Source organism: Zingiber officinale, chromosome 3A (genome assembly GCF_018446385.1).
Source record: "Zingiber officinale cultivar Zhangliang chromosome 3A, Zo_v1.1, whole genome shotgun sequence".
In the NCBI taxonomy this organism is placed as follows: domain Eukaryota; kingdom Viridiplantae; phylum Streptophyta; class Magnoliopsida; order Zingiberales; family Zingiberaceae; genus Zingiber; species Zingiber officinale.
The window spans coordinates 42,033,237-42,055,850 of NC_055990.1; the positions used below are offsets into that span (position 1 = coordinate 42,033,237).

Sequence of the window (22,614 nt, forward strand, 5' to 3'; positions counted from 1 at the left end):
GTAAACATGCACATGAGTGGGTGAGAGGCTTTCTTTGCCTCCCTTGAATTCAAACTTAAATTTCTAAACCTTTCCAATATTTGTGATTGTCATAAGATCTATTATTTAACCTTGCTACTATCTGTAAATTATCACTAGCTGGATTGAGTGCCTCATCTCTCTCTAATTGCGCCAATTGAGTTAAATTTCTATTGATTAAGAGAAATCTTCTAATCCTTATTTAGATATGATTTAGGTCCCAAATAAGCCTTGTAAAACTCCACCATAGCGTATATGATTTCTACAGTAACATATATGATTTTTAGTAGTTATATAACTCGATAATAATAATAATATGACATCACTAATATTGTGATAGTATAGTATGCACTGCTTATCAAACTTCACTAGTTCTAGTATCTTTTCTTGTTATATATATGATATTTGATGACATTTTTAGTAGCATCTGCCATTTTTAGTAGACTTACATGACTTTCCTTATTTTTTTTCTCTCCAGGTACTTCAATTGTGTGGATGTTGCTACAATGGAATGCACATCAACTAAAGAACACCACAAAGAGTGATTGATGTCAATATAGGCATCGTCAGCATCAAATTACAATGGAATGCAGACAAATATGTAATGAAGCAAGCTCCTCAAAACTCAAATACGCATACTTCATTTACGGCTAAGCCAAGAACTTCTGAGCTGCATATTTTGTGGAACTTTTGTGGTTACCATATTTTGTGCTGCATATTTTTTATGCAGCATTTGTTTTGTCTAATTATTTTTATGTGAACTTTCTAGTTTCAACATTTATTTAGTGAGTGTTCTATGAAACTTGTACAAGCTTGATTGTGAACAAATAGCTTCTGTGCTGTCATGTATTTCTGATCATGTAATGGTAATCGGATTGTGAACAAATAGCTTCTATACTGTCATGTATTTCTGATCATGTAATGGTAATCAATCGAATTGTGAACAAATAGCTTCTGTGCTATCATGTATTTCTAATCATGTAATGGTAATCAATCGGATTGTGAATAAATATCTTCTGTGCTGTCATGTATTTCTGATCATGTAATGGTAATCAATTGGATTGTGAACAAATAACTTCTGTGCTCATATTTCTGATCATGTAATGGTAAGCGGATTGTGAACAAATAACTTCTGTGCTCATATTTCTGATCATGTAATGGTATTCAGATTGTGAACAAATAGCTTTTGTGCTCAAATAGTAATGACTGTAGTTTGCTAATGTTGATGAATTAAGTGTGAATATTTTATGTAAAAATAATATTAAAAGAGCAACACGTGCAAAGATTAATCTCAATTATTCTTGCTTTGTCTAAGATCCAGCATCACCTAAAACAACTACTCAAGATTGTTACAAATGCATATACGGAACAAATCTCATCACTTACAAATGTTTGCATCATTTGCTGATATACAAAGCTAACTGGAATAATGATACATAATTAATATCCATTCATAAATAAAAAAAATCAAATGTCAACATCATTCATAATTATATATCTTTATCACATTACATCACTAGCACTACTTAACTAGACCAACTAACAAACAAAATAAGTATACAACCAAAAGAATTAAGTTTACTATTACTAATATCCAGACTATATACGGTACATTCAAATTTCCCATATTATGTCCAGGATAAGTAATGTGTTCCCTTCCTATCCTTGACTCCACTCTTGACAACATCCTAAAATGTATTCATAACATACAAATTATACTTATGAATCTAAGCAATACATATAATAAAAACTGCATTTCATATAAGAAACCAGTGACAATCATTAGAAAATCAACAACAAACATTAGAAAAATCTACAACATGAGCTGACCTATATATACAAAGAGCATGCTACTTGTTTTGATTAAATCATATCAATATTATCTTGGACATGACTTAACAAAGTGGGGATTGGTTTAATCGTTAAGTTATCAGATTTAGATGCAATGCAATCTCTTCAGAAGCCTATGCTACATCAGTGACATAAAAGGTGTATATATATAAATAACACAAGCCTCGTTGAAGAAAGAAATTAGGGCACAAGAGATCTGTAGTTTTGGTAAAGAGGAAAATAGAATGATAATTGACACCAAATGTCTGGTTTGAAACACCAATTTACGACCTAATTAAAGTTATAATAATTTGAACATTGAAGGATAACTTGAAACACCAAATGTCTGGCAGAAAGAATGGAGTTGTGAAAATTTTGGAGGGCCACGATGGAGATACAGACCTGCTGGAGTCGATGAAGGGAGGGGAAGCCGGAGTTGCTGGACCGACAAAGGGAGGGGAAGCCGTAGCTGCTGGAGTCACCGAGATGGCGGAGATGTAAGGGGCGTCACGGGCTGCTGGAGTTGCCGAGATGGCTGCTGGAGTCGACGACGCCGAAGGTTTGGGGAGGAAAGGTTTTAGGGCAAAGCACAGTAAAAGCAAGGGGTGTCGGTTTTGGGAGAACAAAGCACAGAGATGGCGTCGACAGCGCCGGCGGAAACAGCGGGGTTCGGCGGGAGGGTTGCCGTCGAATTCGGGAGGGGACAGAGATGGCTATCGTCGAGTTTGATGGCGACGGCGGAAACAGCGGGGCTCGGCTGGAGTTTGGGTTAGGACACAGAGAAGGAGTTGCTTTCGGGAGAAAAGGGTCTTCGGCGAGTGTTTACACGGCACAAAGAGCGCTCCAAAGAGCACATATTTTGCACGTTTTTTTTTTATCATTTTCTGAATGGGACACGGGGACAGACGCTCCTTCGGGACAGAGGATCCAAATTGCTTCCCATCCTCCTGAGTTTAGCATCTAGGTGACTTTGGTCCCTGTCTGGCATTACTTCATGAATTATCTATGAAGTAACTTATTATATGCTATCGAACAGTCAATCAGAAGTTTACAAACTGTATACTCATAGAAATAATATATAACGTTCAGTATCAGATCAGCAGTAGAAGTGCAAACTGTTCTAAACTTTAAGATAAAAATTTAAAAAAAAAAACTTAACAAAATATAATAAAATGATAAAATTACACTGTGCTGTTCCACATCTGCAGCAACAAGGGTAGTTAACAAAGCTACACGTTAAAAAAAATACTTATCACGAAGGTGATCTCACTGTCTTTATGCTCATTTCTAACACCAATATAGGCGTGTTGGATAATGAATGTCTGACATGATCAACACAACCTTAACCTGAGCCATTGGTAGTGCCAGTGCCAGATGCAGTAGTGGCATCTGATTGGTCGTCAAAAATGCGTTTTTGAAAGTCAGACACCATGAGTGGGAGACCCTGCCGGAGGGAGATCTTGGGCTCCCAGCCGAGCAATTCCTTGGCACGGGTGATGTCGGGCTTGCGCTTGTGGGGGTCATCCTCTGTGTTAGGACGGAACTCAATCTTTGCATTGGGATCAATTGTTTCCTGCACCACGTTCGCCAGCTCAAGCATCGTGAACTCACCAGGGTTGCCCAAGTTGAAGGGACCAATGTGCTCACCTTCCATAAGCCTCATCAGGCCCTCCACCTGTTTAATGTTACAATTTAACCTTGTTTAGTGAAGTTTCACGGCACCTTTATGCAAAATTGTAGACAATGATGAATCAAATGCAATTTAAAAACTTGATCTAGTGCAACTTATGAGCATAATTGTGAAAGATGAACCCTAAAGTTGATTGAATATAACTTCCCAGCATAATAGTTGGGCTCGTAGCTTAGCTGATATCCTAGAACTTTATGAACATAGTTATCAAAGCCAAGCAAGACAACGAGTCCAGTAGCAAATAGCTGGGTCAGTAAATTATCGGTTGAACCAACGGATCAACTAATCATGTTGCAGGTTTTATGATAAATATGTAAGTAAATTATGATCAATGTGGAAAAATAAGAATATCAATCTCAAAGAATACTTTTAAATACAACAAAGTTCACGTTTTTTTCCTAGTGAAATTCTGAATAAGGAGAAATACTAACGGACGGGTTGACAACGTTGTCTTGGGAGTTGGGACCATAGAGTCACAATTTGATATAGTTGAACAGACAAAAGAGTTGTTCAAATCTGCTGGCCTGGTTTTGGACTTTACATAATCTTTCATTTGAACACATTGGAGTGGTTTAGGGACCAATGTGGTCCAACCTTTTTCTGGAACCGTATTATGAGAGCTTCATGCAGCGGACTCTTCTTTAGTTGAGCCACTTAATCAGTAGAGAAATTCTGATTTAAAGGTTGGTGGCATGTCTATTAGGCTCACTTTACTCCGGAGAATATATTATTAAAGAAGCAAAATTTCCAAAAGTAGATATGTTTTCATTGTTATTAGATGCAGAATTACTTGAAGGATGGATTGACAATCCATTTGTGGAGTGATCTTGGCTACAATTTAATCAGATCGAAAACAACTATTTTCTTCCTCTCGAGCACTCTCCTTCTCCAAAGGATCTCCCAACAACCGGCCTTTGCCCCTGCCCACAAGCCAAACAGTTGGCTGTGGGCTCACAGGCTATTGGTGAACCCACCAACCACCAGCTGCAATCAGCTTGCTCACAAGTCCATCAGTCGCTTACGAGCTCACCACCCCAGTTGGAGTCCATTCCCCAAACCAAACTTTTCTTTAGGATCTTCGTTTCTAGTAAACTAGATGAATTCTTACTCTTTTCCTCTCTCTTTATCCCTATGTATGGTCCATCACTCTATTATCTATCCTCCAGAGTCAAGTGGGCAAGAGTAATATTTACGGACTAACTAAACTCAGTGATAATATAAATAAATTCAAAGTTATTGCATCGTACAACCCAATAACAAAATCCAGTAAGCATACAAAATACCAACTAGACATGAGCTGGCCATGCAAGAGGCGTATAGCAAATTGACGAAGGTAAAGACATCAAAAAAGAGACAGGGCGAAGTTGGACGGATTTGAGCAGGAAGAAGAAAGCCTACCAGATCAGATACGTATTGGAAGCTCCTAGTTTGCTTCCCGTCCCCATAAACTGTCAATGGCTCCTTCCTCAGGGCCTAAGCATCAAGCTTCCATCAACAAACTATTCCATATCATTCAGTAAACCAATACCTCGACAAAATTAATGTAGCAGACCTGGGCTACGAAGTTACTGACGACTCGACCATCATCTATGCACATCCTAGGTCCGTAAGTGTTAAAGATCCGAGCAATTCTCACCTGTAGAAGAGACAGCTTTAGTAAATCACCCCCCAAAACAAATAGTTGAATCATGAGTACATTATGCATCACTGGTATTTGAATAGATCAAGTGGAGATTGAAGACCTCGACTTGAGCACCGCGGTGGTAGTCCATGGTCAATGTCTCAGCTGTTCGCTTGCCCTCATCATAGCAGCTTCTAACACCTGTGGAAGACACATTAATCATTGTTTCTTTGTTGCTCACTGAGCTAGACTGATTCCCTGGTTTTAATTTCAAATCCAGCCATCAAAATGTGGCCTTTTCTACAATTTGTATAGAATTTTTTTTTTCAAAATGTTGAGTAGTTTAGATATGTTCAAAGAGACGGGACAATACCAATGGGGTTCACATTGCCCCAGTAGGTCTCCACTTGAGGGTGTTGCAGGGGGTCGCCATAGACCTCGCTAGTGCTGGTGAGGAGGAATCTAGCACCTACTCTCTTGGCCAGGCCAAGCATGTTCAAGGTTCCTACCACGTTGGTCTTGTGAAGTAAAGGTTAAGGAACACATTTAACAGCTAAAAAACTGCCGCCCCTAATTCATGCCAAGGTAAAGAGGGAGATGATATATGACAAACATATCAAGGAGTCAGAAAAAGAAACAGCATTTAATACATGTCGAACAAGTATCATCCAAGCAACCTTGAAACAATGATGCATCCACGAGGAAATGGAGGAAAAAAATAGTAAAATTCAGTTGCCAGAACTGACGATGACAAAAACTAGTGTTGGATTGGAAAGCAGGAAATTTTGGATGTACGCAATTCGGTTAAGAAACTGTTTTTTTTTTCTGTAAATAGAAAAACAATTGGGAACGAGATTTAAGATTCAATTTTTTGAAAAAAGATCAAAATCGTAGGTTTTAAAAGACATGACCAAACCAGTTAACTAATTGGGCAATGATCAAATGCAGGAACAAAAAAAAAAAAAGGATATGATCGTCTTGACGGGATTGAACTTGTAATGCACGGGAGATGCGGGGCAGGCGAGGTGGTAGATCTGGTCCACCTCGAGCAGGATCGGCTCGACGACGTCATGGCGAATGAGCTCGAAGTTGGGGTTCCCAAAATGGTGCATAACATTCTCCTTCCGCCCTGTGAAGAAATTGTCCACCACAATCACGCTGTCCCCCCGCGCGATCAGGCGGTCCACGAGGTGGCTTCCAACGAACCCGGCCCCGCCGGTCACCACGATCCGCAGCCCCTTCCGCTTCAGCCCCAGCGGGACTTTCCCCCCGACGGATCCCCTCCCCGCAGTATCGATCACGAACCGGTGGTAATTTTGCCCGCCGTAGGAAGTCAAATGGTGGGGCTCCGTCAATCTCCAGCCTTTCGGATCCGTAATTTCCATGCGGAAGCCACCGCCGGCGACGGGGGAGGCGCGTGGGAAGAATGAGAATAAGAGAGAGGCGAGGGTCATACCCAATAAGACGAAAAGGGGGCGCTGCTCATGGAGGAAGTAACGAAGCGAGCGGGAGAGACAGACGAGGCGCTTCTCCGGCTTGTGGATGTACTTCCCGGCATCGTCCAGTGGTTGCGCATCGTGGCCGCGGTAGGTGAGCTCCAAGGCCATGGAAACACGATCTGCGATGGCAACCACAATGGCAAAGGGAGATGGAGATGAAGGCAAAGACGGGTGAAGAAGCAGGCAGGGAACGGGTTTATGTAGACGAAGGAGGGAGGGTCAAGCAGGTAATTTCTCTTATCCTTGGTGTCCTCGACTTCGAATACATGGCTTCTGTCTGACGCGAGGCACCTCTCCTTGGAAACGATTTTAAAACCCAGTTTTAGTTTTCAAAATCATTTTTTAAAAAAAAATAAAACGTTGGCGACAAGTGTTATACCGTGGACGATTGAGGTAGTAAAAAATGACCTTATAAAACATTTATTTAAAATATTTTTTTAATAAATTTATATAAAATTTACATTTTTAATTTAAGAATGTTAAAAATCAAAAGACTCCATTTTTTCCTGAATTAAAAAGTGCTCTCTCATTTTTATTTTTTTATCAAAATTATATCTATTATTATTTCTCATTTATATTTTCTACTTAAATTTTAAACGAGAGACGGATTATAATAGCTAAGAAATCATAACATCTACATATGTTATAGTAACTATGAAAGTTACTACATGTATTATATTAGTTACGATTTTATAGTTGCTGTAATATGAATGTTAAATAAGTAGATTAAATGTGCATTGTAGCAACTATAGTTTCTTAGCTGACATTGTTGGGCTTCGGTTGACCGGCTAGAAGAGAGGTTGATTAACTCTTCACAATATAAAATCAAATACCTTTCTCAGACTTTTAAAATAACACTTGCATAAATAATTAAATAAATGAACTAAAAGATGAGGCTCACAGTTTTTACTTGGTTACTGTTGGGATATATACTATAAGCCTAGTTTTTGTATGAACATCTGTTTTGAAATATTTTGAAATGAGAATCACTTTGGTCAAATGTCTGCATTTTATATTTGAATATATGTCAATGCAGTTGTCCATTTAATTTATATTGTAATTAACATGATGTGTGGTGTCACACAGAAGATCATGTTATCGGTTCCTTATAAATTATAAATAGTAGCTCACAACCAAGATGGATTGGGACAAACCATTGGAACAGTTATAGTGTAATTTGGTATTGGTCTGTCTTGACTATAAAATTGTACTAGTACACTATGTGTGTATTGAGCAGGACCATTCGAGATTGTTCGATTTATACTGACTACATAAAAGAACAGAACCTCTGTTATTATGGATGTGCATCCTCTTAATCCCTATATAATAACAAGCACGTATACTTAGTATTTTTTTCTTTAACTTATCAATGGGTGAGATTTATTCGTTAAATCAATAGGTCCGATGAGTTGGAAGATAGTATTATTTATATGGTGTGTTGTTGATTATAGAAGGAATCTGTGTTCTAATTATTTAGATTGATGATGTCCCCTTAAGGAGCTCATAAGGAATATCATGTAAACTCTACAGGTGGACTTTGTCCGACATGATAATAAAGTTGAGTGGTACTACTCTTGGAATCAGATGTTAATTAATTGGGTTGTCAGTAACTCAATTAATTAATGAACATACGATATCTTAAATACAGGGAGATTAACATACTCATAATAAGAAGGTGTAACGACCACTCTTCTTACTACTACTACACTCTAAGGATGACTGTTACTTAACTACTAACTTTACTTAATCGGTATGATCGAAACCACGAGGAGTCTCTACCGAAAAATTTCGGCAGAGTCTCCCCTGTACTGGTGACCTTAAAATGAGATACAAACATAATATACATCAGCCATGTAACGACCACCCTTCTTACTACTACTACTACTCTCTAAGAGTGACCGTTACTTATCTACTACTCTACTTTAACCGGTTTATTAAAAATCTTTAGGAAAACCCTACCGAAAAATTTCGGCAGAATCTCCCCTGTACCGGTGACCAAATCAGCAATACAAACAAATAATAAACCATCAGCCACATGCGGCTGGTATAAATACTTCACAACCACGCAGTAATAATATCACAATAACTAAAAGGAAACTATTCTAGCAATAGTAAACAAATAGAACTCCAACGATAAGACATACCAAACTACAAGTGCGGAATAGACTCAATTACAATCTCAACTTCATCATAGCATTAAAAAAGAACTAAAATAACTAAACAGAAAAGTCTTGGCAATTTGCCAGCTCATTCTGGATCTCTCCATAGTCCAGCCATCACACACCTTCATCACCACCACCTTGTCGCATTCCTTGCTAAATCTTTTCCTTTCCTTTATCTGCAGTAGGAGGAAGTGCAGTCTATAAGCATAAAGCTTAGTGAGCGCTATCTACTCACAAAAACTCGATATGCATGTATATAAATAAAAACATGCTAAAACTGAATGCTAACATGTAAAGCTACTCATGCTCATACATAGCAAAGGAATCATGCTAACTGAAATACTAAACATGTATAGTTAATCATGCTCATAAGAATGAAACTATAAAAGAAGCATACTAAACATGTAAAGCTACTAAACATGTAAAACTAAACATGCTGGATAATCTAGTAGCAAGAAACAAATAAAACTATTACTGCATGCTTCAAATAACAAGAAACTAGACCTTCTAATTCTAAACATATTTGAAGCTTATTTCATTTGTTTCAAAACTTATACTTTAATACTTCAAAATAATAATAAACTTCTTTTGGGCCCGGCATTGTACCACTTTGCGCGCATTCTTAATAAGAATCGAGGTAGCTAATCCCGAAACTACTAAGATACTTCTAGGCCTTGTGCCTAGGGGCAACTTGGAGCCCATCCCTTGGACCTTGTGTCCGGTACATGCCCTTTAAAAGTAAAATACTTATAATCTTAATTACTTCTTCTTTAAATGCCTTGGCATTTTAATAGACACCTTGTGTGCAAAAATCCCTAAAGTCTGGACTTTGGAATTTACTTAAGGCCTTGGCCTTTCTCTTTCTTTTCTTTTTCTTTCTTTTACTTGTTAATACTTCTAAAAGTATTTAATATGATTCTTATTTTTCCACTGGAATACATGGCTGTTCATGCTTCTTAAAATAGCAAATGAAAACAACTTTGAACTTACTAATCATGCTATAAAATAGAGCAAAAGAAAGCAACTTTGAACTTACTAATCATGCTATAAAATAGAGCAAAAGAAAGCAACTTGGACTTTCTAAACATGTTGTAAAATAGAGCAAAAGAAAGCAACTTGGACTTTCTAAACATGCTGTAAAATAGAGCAAAAGAATGCAACTTTGAGCTTCCTATACATGCTGTAAAACAAAGGAAAAGAAAGCACATCTAATCTTACTAATCATGTCACAAAATACACTTTATATATAGCTGTTCGTGCCCTGTTTTGGCCAGGAAAACTGCTAGTTCTGCACTTGCTAATAGGAAAGGCAACTAAATTAAATCCAGCAATATCAATAGCAAGTGAAACCTATAATTTCTCTAGCGATTAAAAGAAAGACTCCTATTAAACTCTTAACAACCTTACTATCCTTCCAAATTCCTGAAACCCAGCAGGAATCGTGATTCCCTTCTAAAACAGATCTGATGTCCAGCAACAGCAACATAAAACAAGAAACACTTACTTCTTTTACCTTTCTATTCATCCTAATGTTGTACAAAACTAAAGCAAGGAAACCAAGCCATTAAAAATCCAACAGAACTCCCAAATTAGAGTTATCCGCACCCATTGCATGGCACAAACCCAAATCCAAATTACTCAACAATAAGATGATACCATAATCAACCTAACAAATTCGGATTTAATGGTCATGGCAGCAACCACTACAAGCAACCCGAAACCACAGCTCTTCCCTTGTTCCAGATCAGTTGCCCTATATCAAAAAGAACAAACATGCCTAATTCATACCATTAGTTTCCCCTCTTTGAAGTACACGGCAGTAAACACAAGGAAACATCAAACAAATTCGAAAGCAAGGAAAACAAATCGAAGCTCGGAACTACTCCTACTGCAGGTGAGAAGCAACTCACATTTGCTTGTCCTTGCACTTACAACCGAGAAGAAGGGAAGGAGGGCTTCTAGGGCTCGGGTAGCAGCTTTTCCGGCGTGTTCTCGGAGCTCTCGGGCTTCTCTCCGTCGGGAACAGCCACCGTGGATGAGGGACGGCTGGAATCAAGTCTCGCCGGTGCCGGAATCTCCAACCCTAGCTCGCTCTAGGTTTCCGCCGCAGCTTTGCGCCGTCGCGAGGGAGAAGAGCGAAGGAGATTAGGTTTTCGGGAGAAAAAGTTAGGTTTTCTTAAAATCCCAAAACTTATTTCCTTTTATAAGTATTCGGATATAACCCAACTATACTATAACCTTATTTAACTCTATATGAGATTAACATAAATCTCTTATCCCAGCTGGTCAAGCCGGTTTGGCTTGGTTCAGTCCGACCCGAGGTCGCGGGTTTGAACCTCTCCTCCAACGTTTTTTGCTTAAACTTCTTTGGTTTTGTAAAAATACTAAACGACCTCCAAAAATTATGCAAAAATACTCTAAAAATTTCTAAAAATCTCTAGAATATTTTAACAATATTTTCAAACATTTTTATGGACGTTTGAAACTCAGAATAGGGAAAATTGGGGCGTTACAATCCCCCATACCTTATAAAAAGTTCGTCCTCGAACTTAGAATAGCTCTGGATACTTCTATCTCATGCTGTCCTCCCGCTCCCAAGTGATTTCCTCGTGCTTCTGGTTCTGCCAGACGACCTTTACTAGTGGTACTTCTTTGTTTCTCAATCTCTTAACTGCTCTGTCCACTATCTGTGTAGGTCTGCTCTCAAAACTAAGATCCTCTTGGATCTGCACTGACTGAGGCTCAATCACTTGGCTAGGGGCACGGAGGCACTTCTTTAACATGGAGACATGAAATACATTGTGTATTGCTGACATGTCTTGTGGTAATTCCAGCTTGTAAGCTACCTTCCCAATCCTGTCCGTAATCAGGTAAGGTCCTACATAGCGAGGACTTAATTTGCCCTTCTTGCCAAATCTCATCACTCCCTTCATAGGAGCAACTTTGAGAAAAACTGAATCTCCTACTTGAAATTCCAGTGGAATAAGGAGTGTGTCAGCATAGCATTACTGTCTACTCTGGGCAGTCTCAATCCTCTGTCTGATTTTCTGGAAAGCCTGAGTGGGTTCTTCTATCAGCACTGTATGAATGCACAGCTCTACTTCCATTTCTTTTCTTTCACCCGCTTCTTGATAACTATTGTTGTAGGCAAACTCAGCTAAGCACAGATACTTGCACCAACTTCCCTTGAAATCTAGTGCACAAGCTCTGAGCATATCTTCTAGAATCTGATTTACTCACTCTGTCTGTCCATCAGTCTGAGGATGGAAGGCTGTGTTGAACTTGAGTTTGGTGCCTAGCGCAATCTGAACACGAGGTGAAGCGCTCATCTCTATCAGACACAATAGATCTAGGAACTCCATGAAGTCTGATCACTTCCTTAACATATAACTGTGCTAACTGCTCTATAGAGTGGGACACCTTGATGGCTAAAAAATGAACAGACTTAGTCAATCTGTCCACTACTACCCATATTGCGTCATATCCATTTGTAGTTCTTGGAAGATCTGTTATGAAGTCCATGGATATGTCTTCCCACTTCCACTCTGGTATTGCAAGAGGTTGTAACATTCCTCCCGGTCTCTAGAGTTCTGCTTTGACTCTCTGACATGTCAGACAAGTACTGACATATTTAGCTACATCTCTTTTGAGTCCAGACCACCAGAACCTCTGTTTCACGTCTTGGTACATCTTGGTAGAACCAGGATGCATGGAGTAAGGTGTACTATGTGCTTCTTCTAAAATTTTCTTTCTCAGCTCTTCATCATTGGGAACACAAAGGCGACTTCCCTGATAAAGAATTCCACTGTCTGATACTCAAAATTCAGAATTTTCTTCTTCTTGTATCCCTTGCTTGATCTTTTGGATATCTGGATCTTCACTTTGCTTTCTCTGTATATCCTCAAGCAGGGTTGACTCTAAGGTCAATGCAGAGAGTTGCCCATAAATAATTTCGACTCCAAGGTCTGACAACTCTTTCTTCAGTGGCAGGGCTAATGATGACAGAGACATCAGGGATGCACTGGACTTTCTGCTTAGTGCATCTACCACTTTGTTAGCTTTAACTGGGTGTATTACTTCCTTTCGCTTTCAACTGATGGTTCCCAAAACGCAGGTATATTTTAGGGAACATTGTTGCCCTCTTTAGCTGATCAAATAGATCATCTATTCTGGAAAGAGGGTACTAGTCCTTAACTGTTACTTTGCTCAGCACTCTAAAATCTATGCACATTAGCATAGATCTGTCTTTCTTCTTGACAAACAACACAGGAGCTCCCCAAGGTGAGTGACTAGGGCGGATGAAACCCTTGTCAAGTAGCTCCTGAAATTGTTCTTGTAACTCTCTTAGCTCTGCTAGAGAAATTCGGTAAGGAGCTTTTGAAATTGGGCTGATGTCAGGAACCAATTCAATTTCAAACTCCACTTATCTACTGGGAAGTAGTCCAGGTAGCTCTTCTGGGAACACCTCTGGGTACCCACAGACTACCCGAACATCTTCCTACTTGGGTCTTTCTTGTTATCATTGTCTTTCTAGTTCTAATTACTTAATTGGGGTTTCTGACTCCCCACTGTCTTGTCTTCTATCTTGACTGGCTTGTGTTGTGTTTGTTGTGCCTTGATGCTGTTCAGATAGTGCTCACTAATGCCCTACTGACTAGTTCTTCACCAATCTATGGTCGGTGAGTTTCACTACATCACATTAGGTGTTATTTCTGGTCTCAGCATTAGGAGCATCAGTCTGACTCATTCTTTCACTGTACTTACTAACTCTAGGCAAAGGTGAGCTAGTCTGTTGAATCTTTTGACCGCTTCTTCTGCTGGTAGGTCACCTTGTCTAAACTTCCTCATACTGTTTATTGGTGATCCGTTGACAGAAGAATTCTTCATAAAACTCTGTCTCGAAGTCAATCCAGCTCATCTGGTTGACTACTCTCTTACTCTTAACTCGCTCCCACCACATACGAACATCTCCAGGTAGGCAGTAAGAGGCACACTTTAACCTTCTCAACTTCTGGCCAGTCAAGAAGCTCCATTGTGCTCTCCAGTGTCTTGAACCAAGCCTGGGCATCCGAGGGCTCAGTCGTGCCTGAGAAGCTTTCTAGTTTCAGCTTCAGCCACTGGATGAGGTATGTTTCTTGTCTTCTAGGTGTTGTGGTGACTTTCAGGGCAACTGATGGGACTTCAATCACCACTGGGGTCTCCACGTTAATGGTTGGGGGAGTGGGATGAGCTGGCTTCTGATTAGCCATTAGATTGGCAATCACTTGTTGCTGCTCTACTACTTGTCTCTGGAGTTGGGCAACAACTTCAGATAGATTGGGCTCGGTTGATCTAAGCTCTTTGTTCTCCTGATCTTGGTTCTCAGTACGAACGGTACCGGAATGTCTTATTCTTGACATCTAATTATGCAAAGAAAAAGACTTGATATCTTCTCTATCCTTTCTAACTTCCCTATCCTTTCTAAACAAACATATGTATGAATCAAGAAAGGAGAAACAGTAACTTCTATCTTACTTAAGCACTTATAAGCAATCACTCTATACTGCAAATAATAATAAAGGAAAGCAATAAAGAAAGAATTTAAATACTTTCTTACTTGAAGACGGCATGGCTGATGCTGATGTGTGTGTGATGCTGGAGAATGAGAACTGCTCTGATACCAACTATAACGACCACCCTTCTTGCTACTACTACTACTCTCTAAGAGTGACCGTTACTTATCTACTACTCTACTTTAACCGGTTTATTAAAAATCTTTAGGAAAACCCTACCGAAAAATTTCGGCAGAATCTCCCCTGTACCGGTGACCAAATCAGCAATACAAACAAATAATAAACCATCAGCCACATGCGACTGGTATAAATACTTCACAACCACGCAGTAATAATATCACAATAACTAAAAGGAAACTATTCTAGCAATAGTAAACAAATAGAACTCCAACGATAAGACATACCAAACTACAAGTGCGGAATAGACTCAATTACAATCTCAACTTCATCATAGCATTAAAAAAGAACTAAAATAACTAAACAGAAAAGTCTTGGCAATTTGCCAGCTCATTCTGGATCTCTCCATAGTCCAGCCATCACACACCTTCATCACCACCACCTTGTCGCCTTCCTTGCTAAATCTTTTCCTTTCCTTTATCTGCAGTAGGAGGAAGTGCAGTCTATAAGCATAAAGCTTAGTGAGCGCTATCTACTCACAAAAACTCGATATGCATGTATATAAATAAAAACATGCTAAAACTGAATGCTAACATGTAAAGCTACTCATGCTCATACATAGCAAAGGAATCATGCTAACTGAAATACTAAACATGTATAGTTAATCATGCTCATAAGAATGAAACTATAAAAGAAGCATACTAAACATGTAAAGCTACTAAACATGTAAAACTAAACATGCTGGATAATCTAGTAGCAAGAAACAAATAAAACTATTACTGCATGCTTCAAATAACAAGAAACTAGACCTTCTAATTCTAAACATATTTGAAGCTTATTTCATTTGTTTCAAAACTTATACTTTAATACTTCAAAATAATAATAAACTTCTTTTGGGCCCGGCATTGTACCACTTTGCGCGCATTCTTAATAAGAATCGAGGTAGCTAATCCCGAAACTACTAAGATACTTCTAGGCCTTGTGCCTAGGGGCAACTTGGAGCCCATCCCTTGGACCTTGTGTCCGGTACATGCCCTTTAAAAGTAAAATACTTATAATCTTAATTACTTCTTCTTTAAATGCCTTGGCATTTTAATAGACACCTTGTGTGCAAAATCCCTAAAGTCTGGACTTTGGAATTTACTTAAGGCCTTGGCCTTTCTCTTTCTTTTCTTTTTCTTTCTTTTACTTGTTAATACTTCTAAAAGTATTTAATATGATTCTTATTTTTCCACTGGAATACATGGCTGTTCATGCTTCTTAAAATAGCAAATGAAAACAACTTTGAACTTACTAATCATGCTATAAAATAGAGCAAAAGAAAGCAACTTTGAACTTACTAATCATGCTATAAAATAGAGCAAAAGAAAGCAACTTGGACTTTCTAAACATGTTGTAAAATAGAGCAAAAGAAAGCAACTTGGACTTTCTAAACATGCTGTAAAATAGAGCAAAAGAATGCAACTTTGAGCTTCCTATACATGCTGTAAAACAAAGGAAAAGAAAGCACATCTAATCTTACTAATCATGTCACAAAATACACTTTATATATAGCTGTTCGTGCCCTGTTTTGGCCAGGAAAACTGCTAGTTCTGCACTTGCTAATAGGAAAGGCAACTAAATTAAATCCAGCAATATCAATAGCAAGTGAAACCTATAATTTCTCTAGCGATTAAAAGAAAGACTTCTATTAAACTCTTAACAACCTTACTATCCTTCCAAATTCCTGAAACCCAGCAGGAATCGTGATTCCCTTCTAAAACAGATCTGATGTCCAGCAACAGCAACATAAAACAAGAAACACTTACTTCTTTTACCTTTCTATTCATTCTAATGTTGTACAAAACTAAAGCAAGGAAACCAAGCCATTAAAAATCCAACAGAACTCCCAAATTAGAGTTATCCACACCCATTGCATGGCACAAACCCAAATCCAAATTACTCAACAATAAGATGATACCATAATCAACCTAACAAATTCGGATTTAATGGTCATGGCAGCAACCACTACAAGCAACCCGAAACCACAGCTCTTCCCTTGTTCCAGATCAGTTGCCCTATATCAAAAAGAACAAACATGCCTAATTCATACCATTAGTTTCCCCTCTTTGAAGTACACGGCAATAAACACAAGGAAACTTCAAACAAATTCGAAAGCAAGGAAAACAAATCGAAGCTCGGAACTACTCCTACTGCAGGTGAGAAGCAACTCACATTTGCTTGTCCTTGCACTTACAACCGAGAAGAAGGGAAGGAGGGCTTCTAGGGCTCGGGTAGCAGCTTTTCCGGCGTGTTCTCGGAGCTCTCGGGCTTCTCTCCGTGGGGAACAGCCACCGTGGATGAGGGACGGCTGGAATCAAGTCTCGCCGGCGCCGGAATCTCCAACCCTAGCTCGCTCTAGGTTTCCGCCGCAGCTTTGCGCCGTCGCGAGGGAGAAGAGCGAAGGAGATTAGGTTTTCGGGAGAAAAAGTTAGGTTTTCTTAAAATCCCAAAACTTATTTCCTTTTATAAGTATTCGGATATAACCCAACTATACTATAACCTTATTTAACTCTATATGAGATTAACATAAATCTCTTATCCCAGCTGGTCAAGCCGGTTTGGCTTGGTTCAGTCCGACCCGAGGTCGCGGGTTTGAACCTCTCCTCCAACGTTTTTTGCTTAAACTTCTTTGGTTTTGTAAAAATACTAAACGACCTCCAAAAATTACGCAAAAATACTCTAAAAATTTCTAAAAATCTCTAGAATATTTTAACAGTATTTTCAAACAATTTTATGGACGTTTGAAACTCAGAATAGGGAAAATTGGGGCGTTACAAGCCACAGGTGGCTGGAACATATATCAAACACACAAAAGAAAATCAAATTATGCAAGTAATGAATAGCGGAAACAAAATAAAATACGGCTTCTTACTCCAACACTTTCTTATCAACCTATATACAGAATTAATCTAACAAATTCTTAAACTAAGTCCCAAGACTTTCATAGTCCTGGCATCACACACCATCCGCGCCACCTTGTTGCCTCCCTTTGCTAAATCTTTTCCTTTCCTTTATCTGCAGTAAGAGGAAATGCAATCTATAAGAAAAATGCTTAGTAAATGCTATCTAACTCACAAAAACTCGATATGCATGTGAATATACTAAAAACTCAAATTGAATGCTCAAAAGGAAAACTACTCATGCTCATCTACTAGCAAAAGAAACAAACACACTGAAATGCTAAACATGTAAAGGTACTCATGCTCTTCTAATAGCAAATAACATGCTAGCATAAAAGAAAACTCAACTTGCTGATTTTAAAACAAAGTGAAACTTAATTCATTTGTTCTAAACTTATTCTTTTATCTCACTTGTTTAAAACTTATCCTTTAATACTTTTTATACTTATGTAAAAACTTGTTTTACTTGTTCAAAAGCTTATACTTATAATACTTCAAAATAATGATCAAATTTCTTCTTGGGCCCGACAACTGTACTTACTATGCGCGCATCCCTAACTAGACCCAAGATAGCTAGTCCCGAATCTAGTAGGATTTACTATTGTAACGACCCGACCCATTTGGCGGCCCATTTGGCGACCCTCGGGTCGTCGACCGTCGACCGTCGGCCGTGCAGTTACTACTAGGTTATCTAAACCTAGGGACGACTATGGGAGCCCAACCCAAGGACAACTGAGAGTCCAACAAGTGTCACTGATAAAAGCAAAATACTTGTTATCTTTTAATACTTCTAACATATAATTAAACAATCTATAACAGTAAACTACCTAAATCTAAACAGTGCTTATACCATGAAACATGTTGAGGAAGTAATGAAATAGCATTTAATACAAAAAATACCACATCTCAATCTATCCATAAGGAAACAACAGCAACTAACACCAACCATCCTTTATCTAAAATTCTTGCACATAATCCTTCCCATAACAAATAAAGGAACTCTAATTAATCCATAACTTTACTCGCATAAAGAAAATAAAGGAAAATAAACTCCCATAAACCATAGGACATACATTTTCATAAGAACTTCAATTGAAATCCAGATAGTGCTCCGCACAAAAACACAAAGAAACCTTCTTAGAATCCGAGCATATCCAGGAGAGTAGAAAAACACCTTAAATTGGTAAACCCAATTCAAAAAATCTACAACGATCAGACCTCACAAAAGAACAACATTCCAAAACAAATGCATAGTCACACTACCCATCAACAAGAGTAGAACCTGTAGACAAAACAAGATCAAAACGAGAACCTCATAGGAACATGAAACGAAGCAAGATCATCACAGAATCCCTCAATCCAAAACAAGAACCTCACGGGAAGAAATCAAATCATCTCACGTTCCATCAATCGGCAACAACACAACCCTAGGTTTCATCCAAAGCTTCGGGAATAAGAAAAGGAACAAGAAATAAACTTCGAAGCTATCCTACCGCAGGTGAGTAGCAACTTACCCTTGTTCTTTGACCCACAACCGGAACAACTTCTAGGGCTTGCGGAAATTGCAAGCATCGACTCCTTCTTCGTGCTCACAGTTCCTTCTCGACACAAGGATCACGACGGTGAAGAACCTCCCCGAGTTACCCACCCGCCGGCCGCCGGAATCGTGCCCTAGCTGCGGCTTATTTTCGCCCGAGCTGCCTCTGTCGTGCGAGAGAGGAAGAGATCGAGGAAATTAGGTTTCGGTCCTAGGAAATTATCAAGCCCTTCGTTCCTTTTAAATTCTCGAATTCTGTTAACTTCCTTAAGTAAATTTTCCTACCTTTTTTAAACAGAACCGACGGCTGGAGCACTTGGTCACTCGCGGCTTGGCTCGTGGTTGGAGTCGCGGGTTCGAATCCTGCCGAACCCCCTTTTTATTTCAATTAGGTATCTTTGGTTTCAATTATAACTTATATATATATCGTTCCATATTTGTTCACAAAACGCTTGTAGAATAGTTGGCTAGCTGCGTTTTGACCGGGTCAAGGGTCGCTGGTTCGAACCTCGTCTTGGACATTTTTTTGTCGAAACTTCTTTCGTTTAGTAAAAATACTAAACGACCTCCAAAAATTACATAAAAATACTCTAAAAATGTAAAGCCCGAAAAATTCCCGAATTTATTTTAGAATTATTCTACGATTTTTCTGGAATTTTTAGATATTTTTCCGGAATTTTCCGAGTAGCGGAAGCAGCAAAAATAAATAGAACCGCAAAATAGCTGAGGCGGGAATCGAACCCGAGACCTATGGTTTGCGGATAATGTTAGGAACCAGTGAACCCAGCAGGGCCGTGCTGAAAGAAAGGAGAACCAAATATATTTATATTAGAGTTGGGTTCATTAAACCACTTAATATAAATTAAGAACTTAAAGAGGGTTTGGTTTATTTTAGAGTTTGGTTCGGCACCTCCTCACCTCACGCCACTTTTCTTCTCCAAAACCCTCACCGACGCCAACCTCTCTTCCTCCCCTTTCTCTCGGCGCACCAAGGCTAGGCCCCAAAGACACCTTCCGGCGACGACTCCAACATGAAAGAGGTTCTTCTCCGCGAGAGGAACGCGAAGACGTGATCGGATCGTCGAGGAGGTCATCTCCACCGGAATTCTAGCGAATAGAATCGTAAGAAATTACGAACAAGAAGTAAGAAACCCCTCACCTGCAGTATAATAGCTTCCGATTGAGTTTTTATGATTTAGTTAGGATGTATGCAGACTTTTATCGATATCTAGGGTGTATTTAATTCTCTTCGCAGATTAGGGATTTAGTTGAACACCTCTAGATGGGCAGGACACGCTTTCTCTCTTCAGATAGGAGGTTAGACGTTGTCGGGTGCCTAGAGGTGGTCTCCCTAATAGAGAGGAGGGTTAGGGCACACTAAGTGTTCGATAAAATAGCTAGTTTAGTAAAATGCACCCTATGCATCTCCAACAGCTTAGTTAGATACATTAGAAGTATCTATTCAGCATTTTCAGTTTATTACAGCTTATATGGATCAGATATCCAATGGGTGGGCTCCCACAGTCGCCTCTAGGTTTAGATAACCTAGCTCTAGGTTCAGATAACCTAGAAACAATAGAATAAGTAAGTATTAGCTATTTCAGTATTTTATTTTCAGTGACACTGTACTGGATCAGATATCCATTGGGTTGGACTCCCACAGTCGTCCCTAGGTTTAGATAACCTAGTTAACCCTACTAAATTCGGGACTTGCAAACCCGGGTCTAGTTAGGGATGCGCGCACAGCAAGTACAGTTGCCGGGCCCAAACAGCATGATTATGTTTTTTCACTTACTATGTATTAGTTTTCAAAACTCATATAAATCAGTTATGTTAGTTGAGTTTTTTCACTTACCATGAATTCCTAAACTATGCCATATGTTAAGTTAGATTACTAGTTTATGTCGTTAGAATGTTATTACTTGTTGTTAGAATAGTTTATGATGCATTAGTTAAATGTTATGTGGGGTTTTGGCACGCGAAAGTGCTGAAATCAGAGTTCCCCGGGTGAAATCAGACTCTGATCGGTCTCCCGACCGATCAGGGCCTGGCTGTGTCACTGGATCGGTCAGCCGACCGATCCAGCCAGATACAGTATGCTACTGTATCTTCCTGGATCGGTCAGCCGACCGATCCAGGACAATACAGTAGCGAGCCCCCGGATTTCCAGGTACCTGGATCGGTCAGCCGACCGATCCAGTACAACACAGTAGCGAGTCCCCGATTTCCAAGTGCCTGGATCGGTCAGCCGACCGATCCAGACATACCTGGATCGGTCGGTAGACCGATCCAGCTGGGGACAGAAGCGATGTAGCTTCGGGATCGGACAGCCGACCGATCCAGGGTCTTGTGACCGTACCAGTATCAGCAGATCGGTCTGTGGATCGATCCGGAGGGTGTTACCAGTTGTGAATACCTCCCCTAGCATGTGTACAACTCCAAGGTACACCCGGAATGTTAGTGTCAGAGTTAACATTAATCAGATAATTAGCAAAACTCAAATTAGATCAGTTTTCCGTACAGAGTAGTTAGCATTAACTGTAGCGATTCGTCTTACAGCCTAGTCAGTAGAAGGCGGGTCGTTACAGAGTGGTATCAGAGTCGTATTCCATACTTCCTACACACACATCAGCATTGTACCTGCAGCTTCCAAGTAAGGATACCTCTACTCTCTTTATTGTTTCTTGCATTCTAGTTACAGTTCATGTTTATATGTCTATTGCCTGTTAGTCTGTGCTAGTCTTTTAACATGATATCAGTAGTTATATAACTGCAATTACCTTAGTTATGTTATGTTCTCTATGTCTTTAGAAATGGCACGAGGACGCCCAGCTAGGAGGGCGCTAGCTACTGAGCCCCAGCAAGAGGCAGGCAGTTCAGTGCCTCCTCCAGACCTTATAGCACTAGTGGCTCAGTTGCAGCAGCAGCTAGCTAAACAGCAACAGGAAATAGCCACCTTAAAGGCTAATCAGCAGGGTACCCCCACAGTCAACCCGGAACCGAATCTGACGACTCCGGTGGTCTTAGAAGTTCCACCAGCTCAACCTACAGCACCAGCACCAGCACCAGTACCAGCACCAGCAGTCCCAGCAGCTGAGCCAAGAAAGGAAGCCTATCTGATCCAGTGGCAGCGGGTCAAGCCAGAGAACTTCTCAGGCACTAGTGAACCATGGGATGCACAAGCCTGGTTCAAAACACTGGAGAGCACGATGGAGCTTCTGGACTGGCCAGAACACGAGAAGGTGAAGTGTGCCTCCTTCTGCCTGACAGGAGACGCACGCATGTGGTGGGAAAGAATTAGAACGAAGCGCCCAGTGAACCAGATGACATGGGCTGACTTCGAGAAGGAGTTCTTCGAGGAATTCTTTCATATACGGGTTACAAACCGCCACTATGATGAGTTCACTGAGTTTCGTCAGGGCACAAACCGACACGCTTTCTCTCTTCAGATAGGAGGTTAGACGTTGTCGGGTGCCTAGAGGTGGTCTCCCTAATAGAGAGGAGGGTTAGGGCACACTAAGTGTTCGATAAAATAGCTAGTTTAGTAAAATGCACCCTATGCATCTCCAACAGCTTAGTTAGATACATTAGAAGTATCTATTCAGCATTCTCAGTTTATTACAGCTTATATGGATCAGATATCCAA

General features: G+C 39.7%; 1 protein-coding gene across 1 annotated transcript; it reads right to left on the bottom strand.

The window, feature by feature from the left end:
- Positions 1-2,987: 2,987 nt before the first annotated feature.
- On the bottom strand, positions 2,988-6,846 carry LOC122051812 (UDP-glucuronic acid decarboxylase 2-like). Its single transcript, XM_042613113.1, has 6 exons — positions 6,131-6,846; positions 5,533-5,680; positions 5,281-5,360; positions 5,091-5,174; positions 4,937-5,011; positions 2,988-3,523 (listed from the first exon to the last, which is right to left on the bottom strand). The coding sequence occupies exons 1-6, from the start codon at positions 6,764-6,766 to the stop codon at positions 3,191-3,193; spliced, it is 1,356 nt and encodes a 451-aa protein (XP_042469047.1). The 5' UTR covers positions 6,767-6,846; the 3' UTR covers positions 2,988-3,190.
- Positions 6,847-22,614: the final 15,768 nt, after the last annotated feature.

Coding starts and splice junctions, on each gene's coding strand:
- LOC122051812 (XM_042613113.1), bottom strand. CDS start 6,766: ATGGCCTTGGAGCTCACCTACCGCGGCCACGATGCGCAACCACTGGAC. Junction 5,361..5,532: donor GGGCAATGTGAACCCCATTG/GTATTGTCCCGT, acceptor TGTCTTCCACAG/GTGTTAGAAGCTGCTATGAT. Junction 3,524..4,936: donor TCCAATACGTATCTGATCTG/GTAGGCTTTCTT, acceptor AACATTAAACAG/GTGGAGGGCCTGATGAGGCT.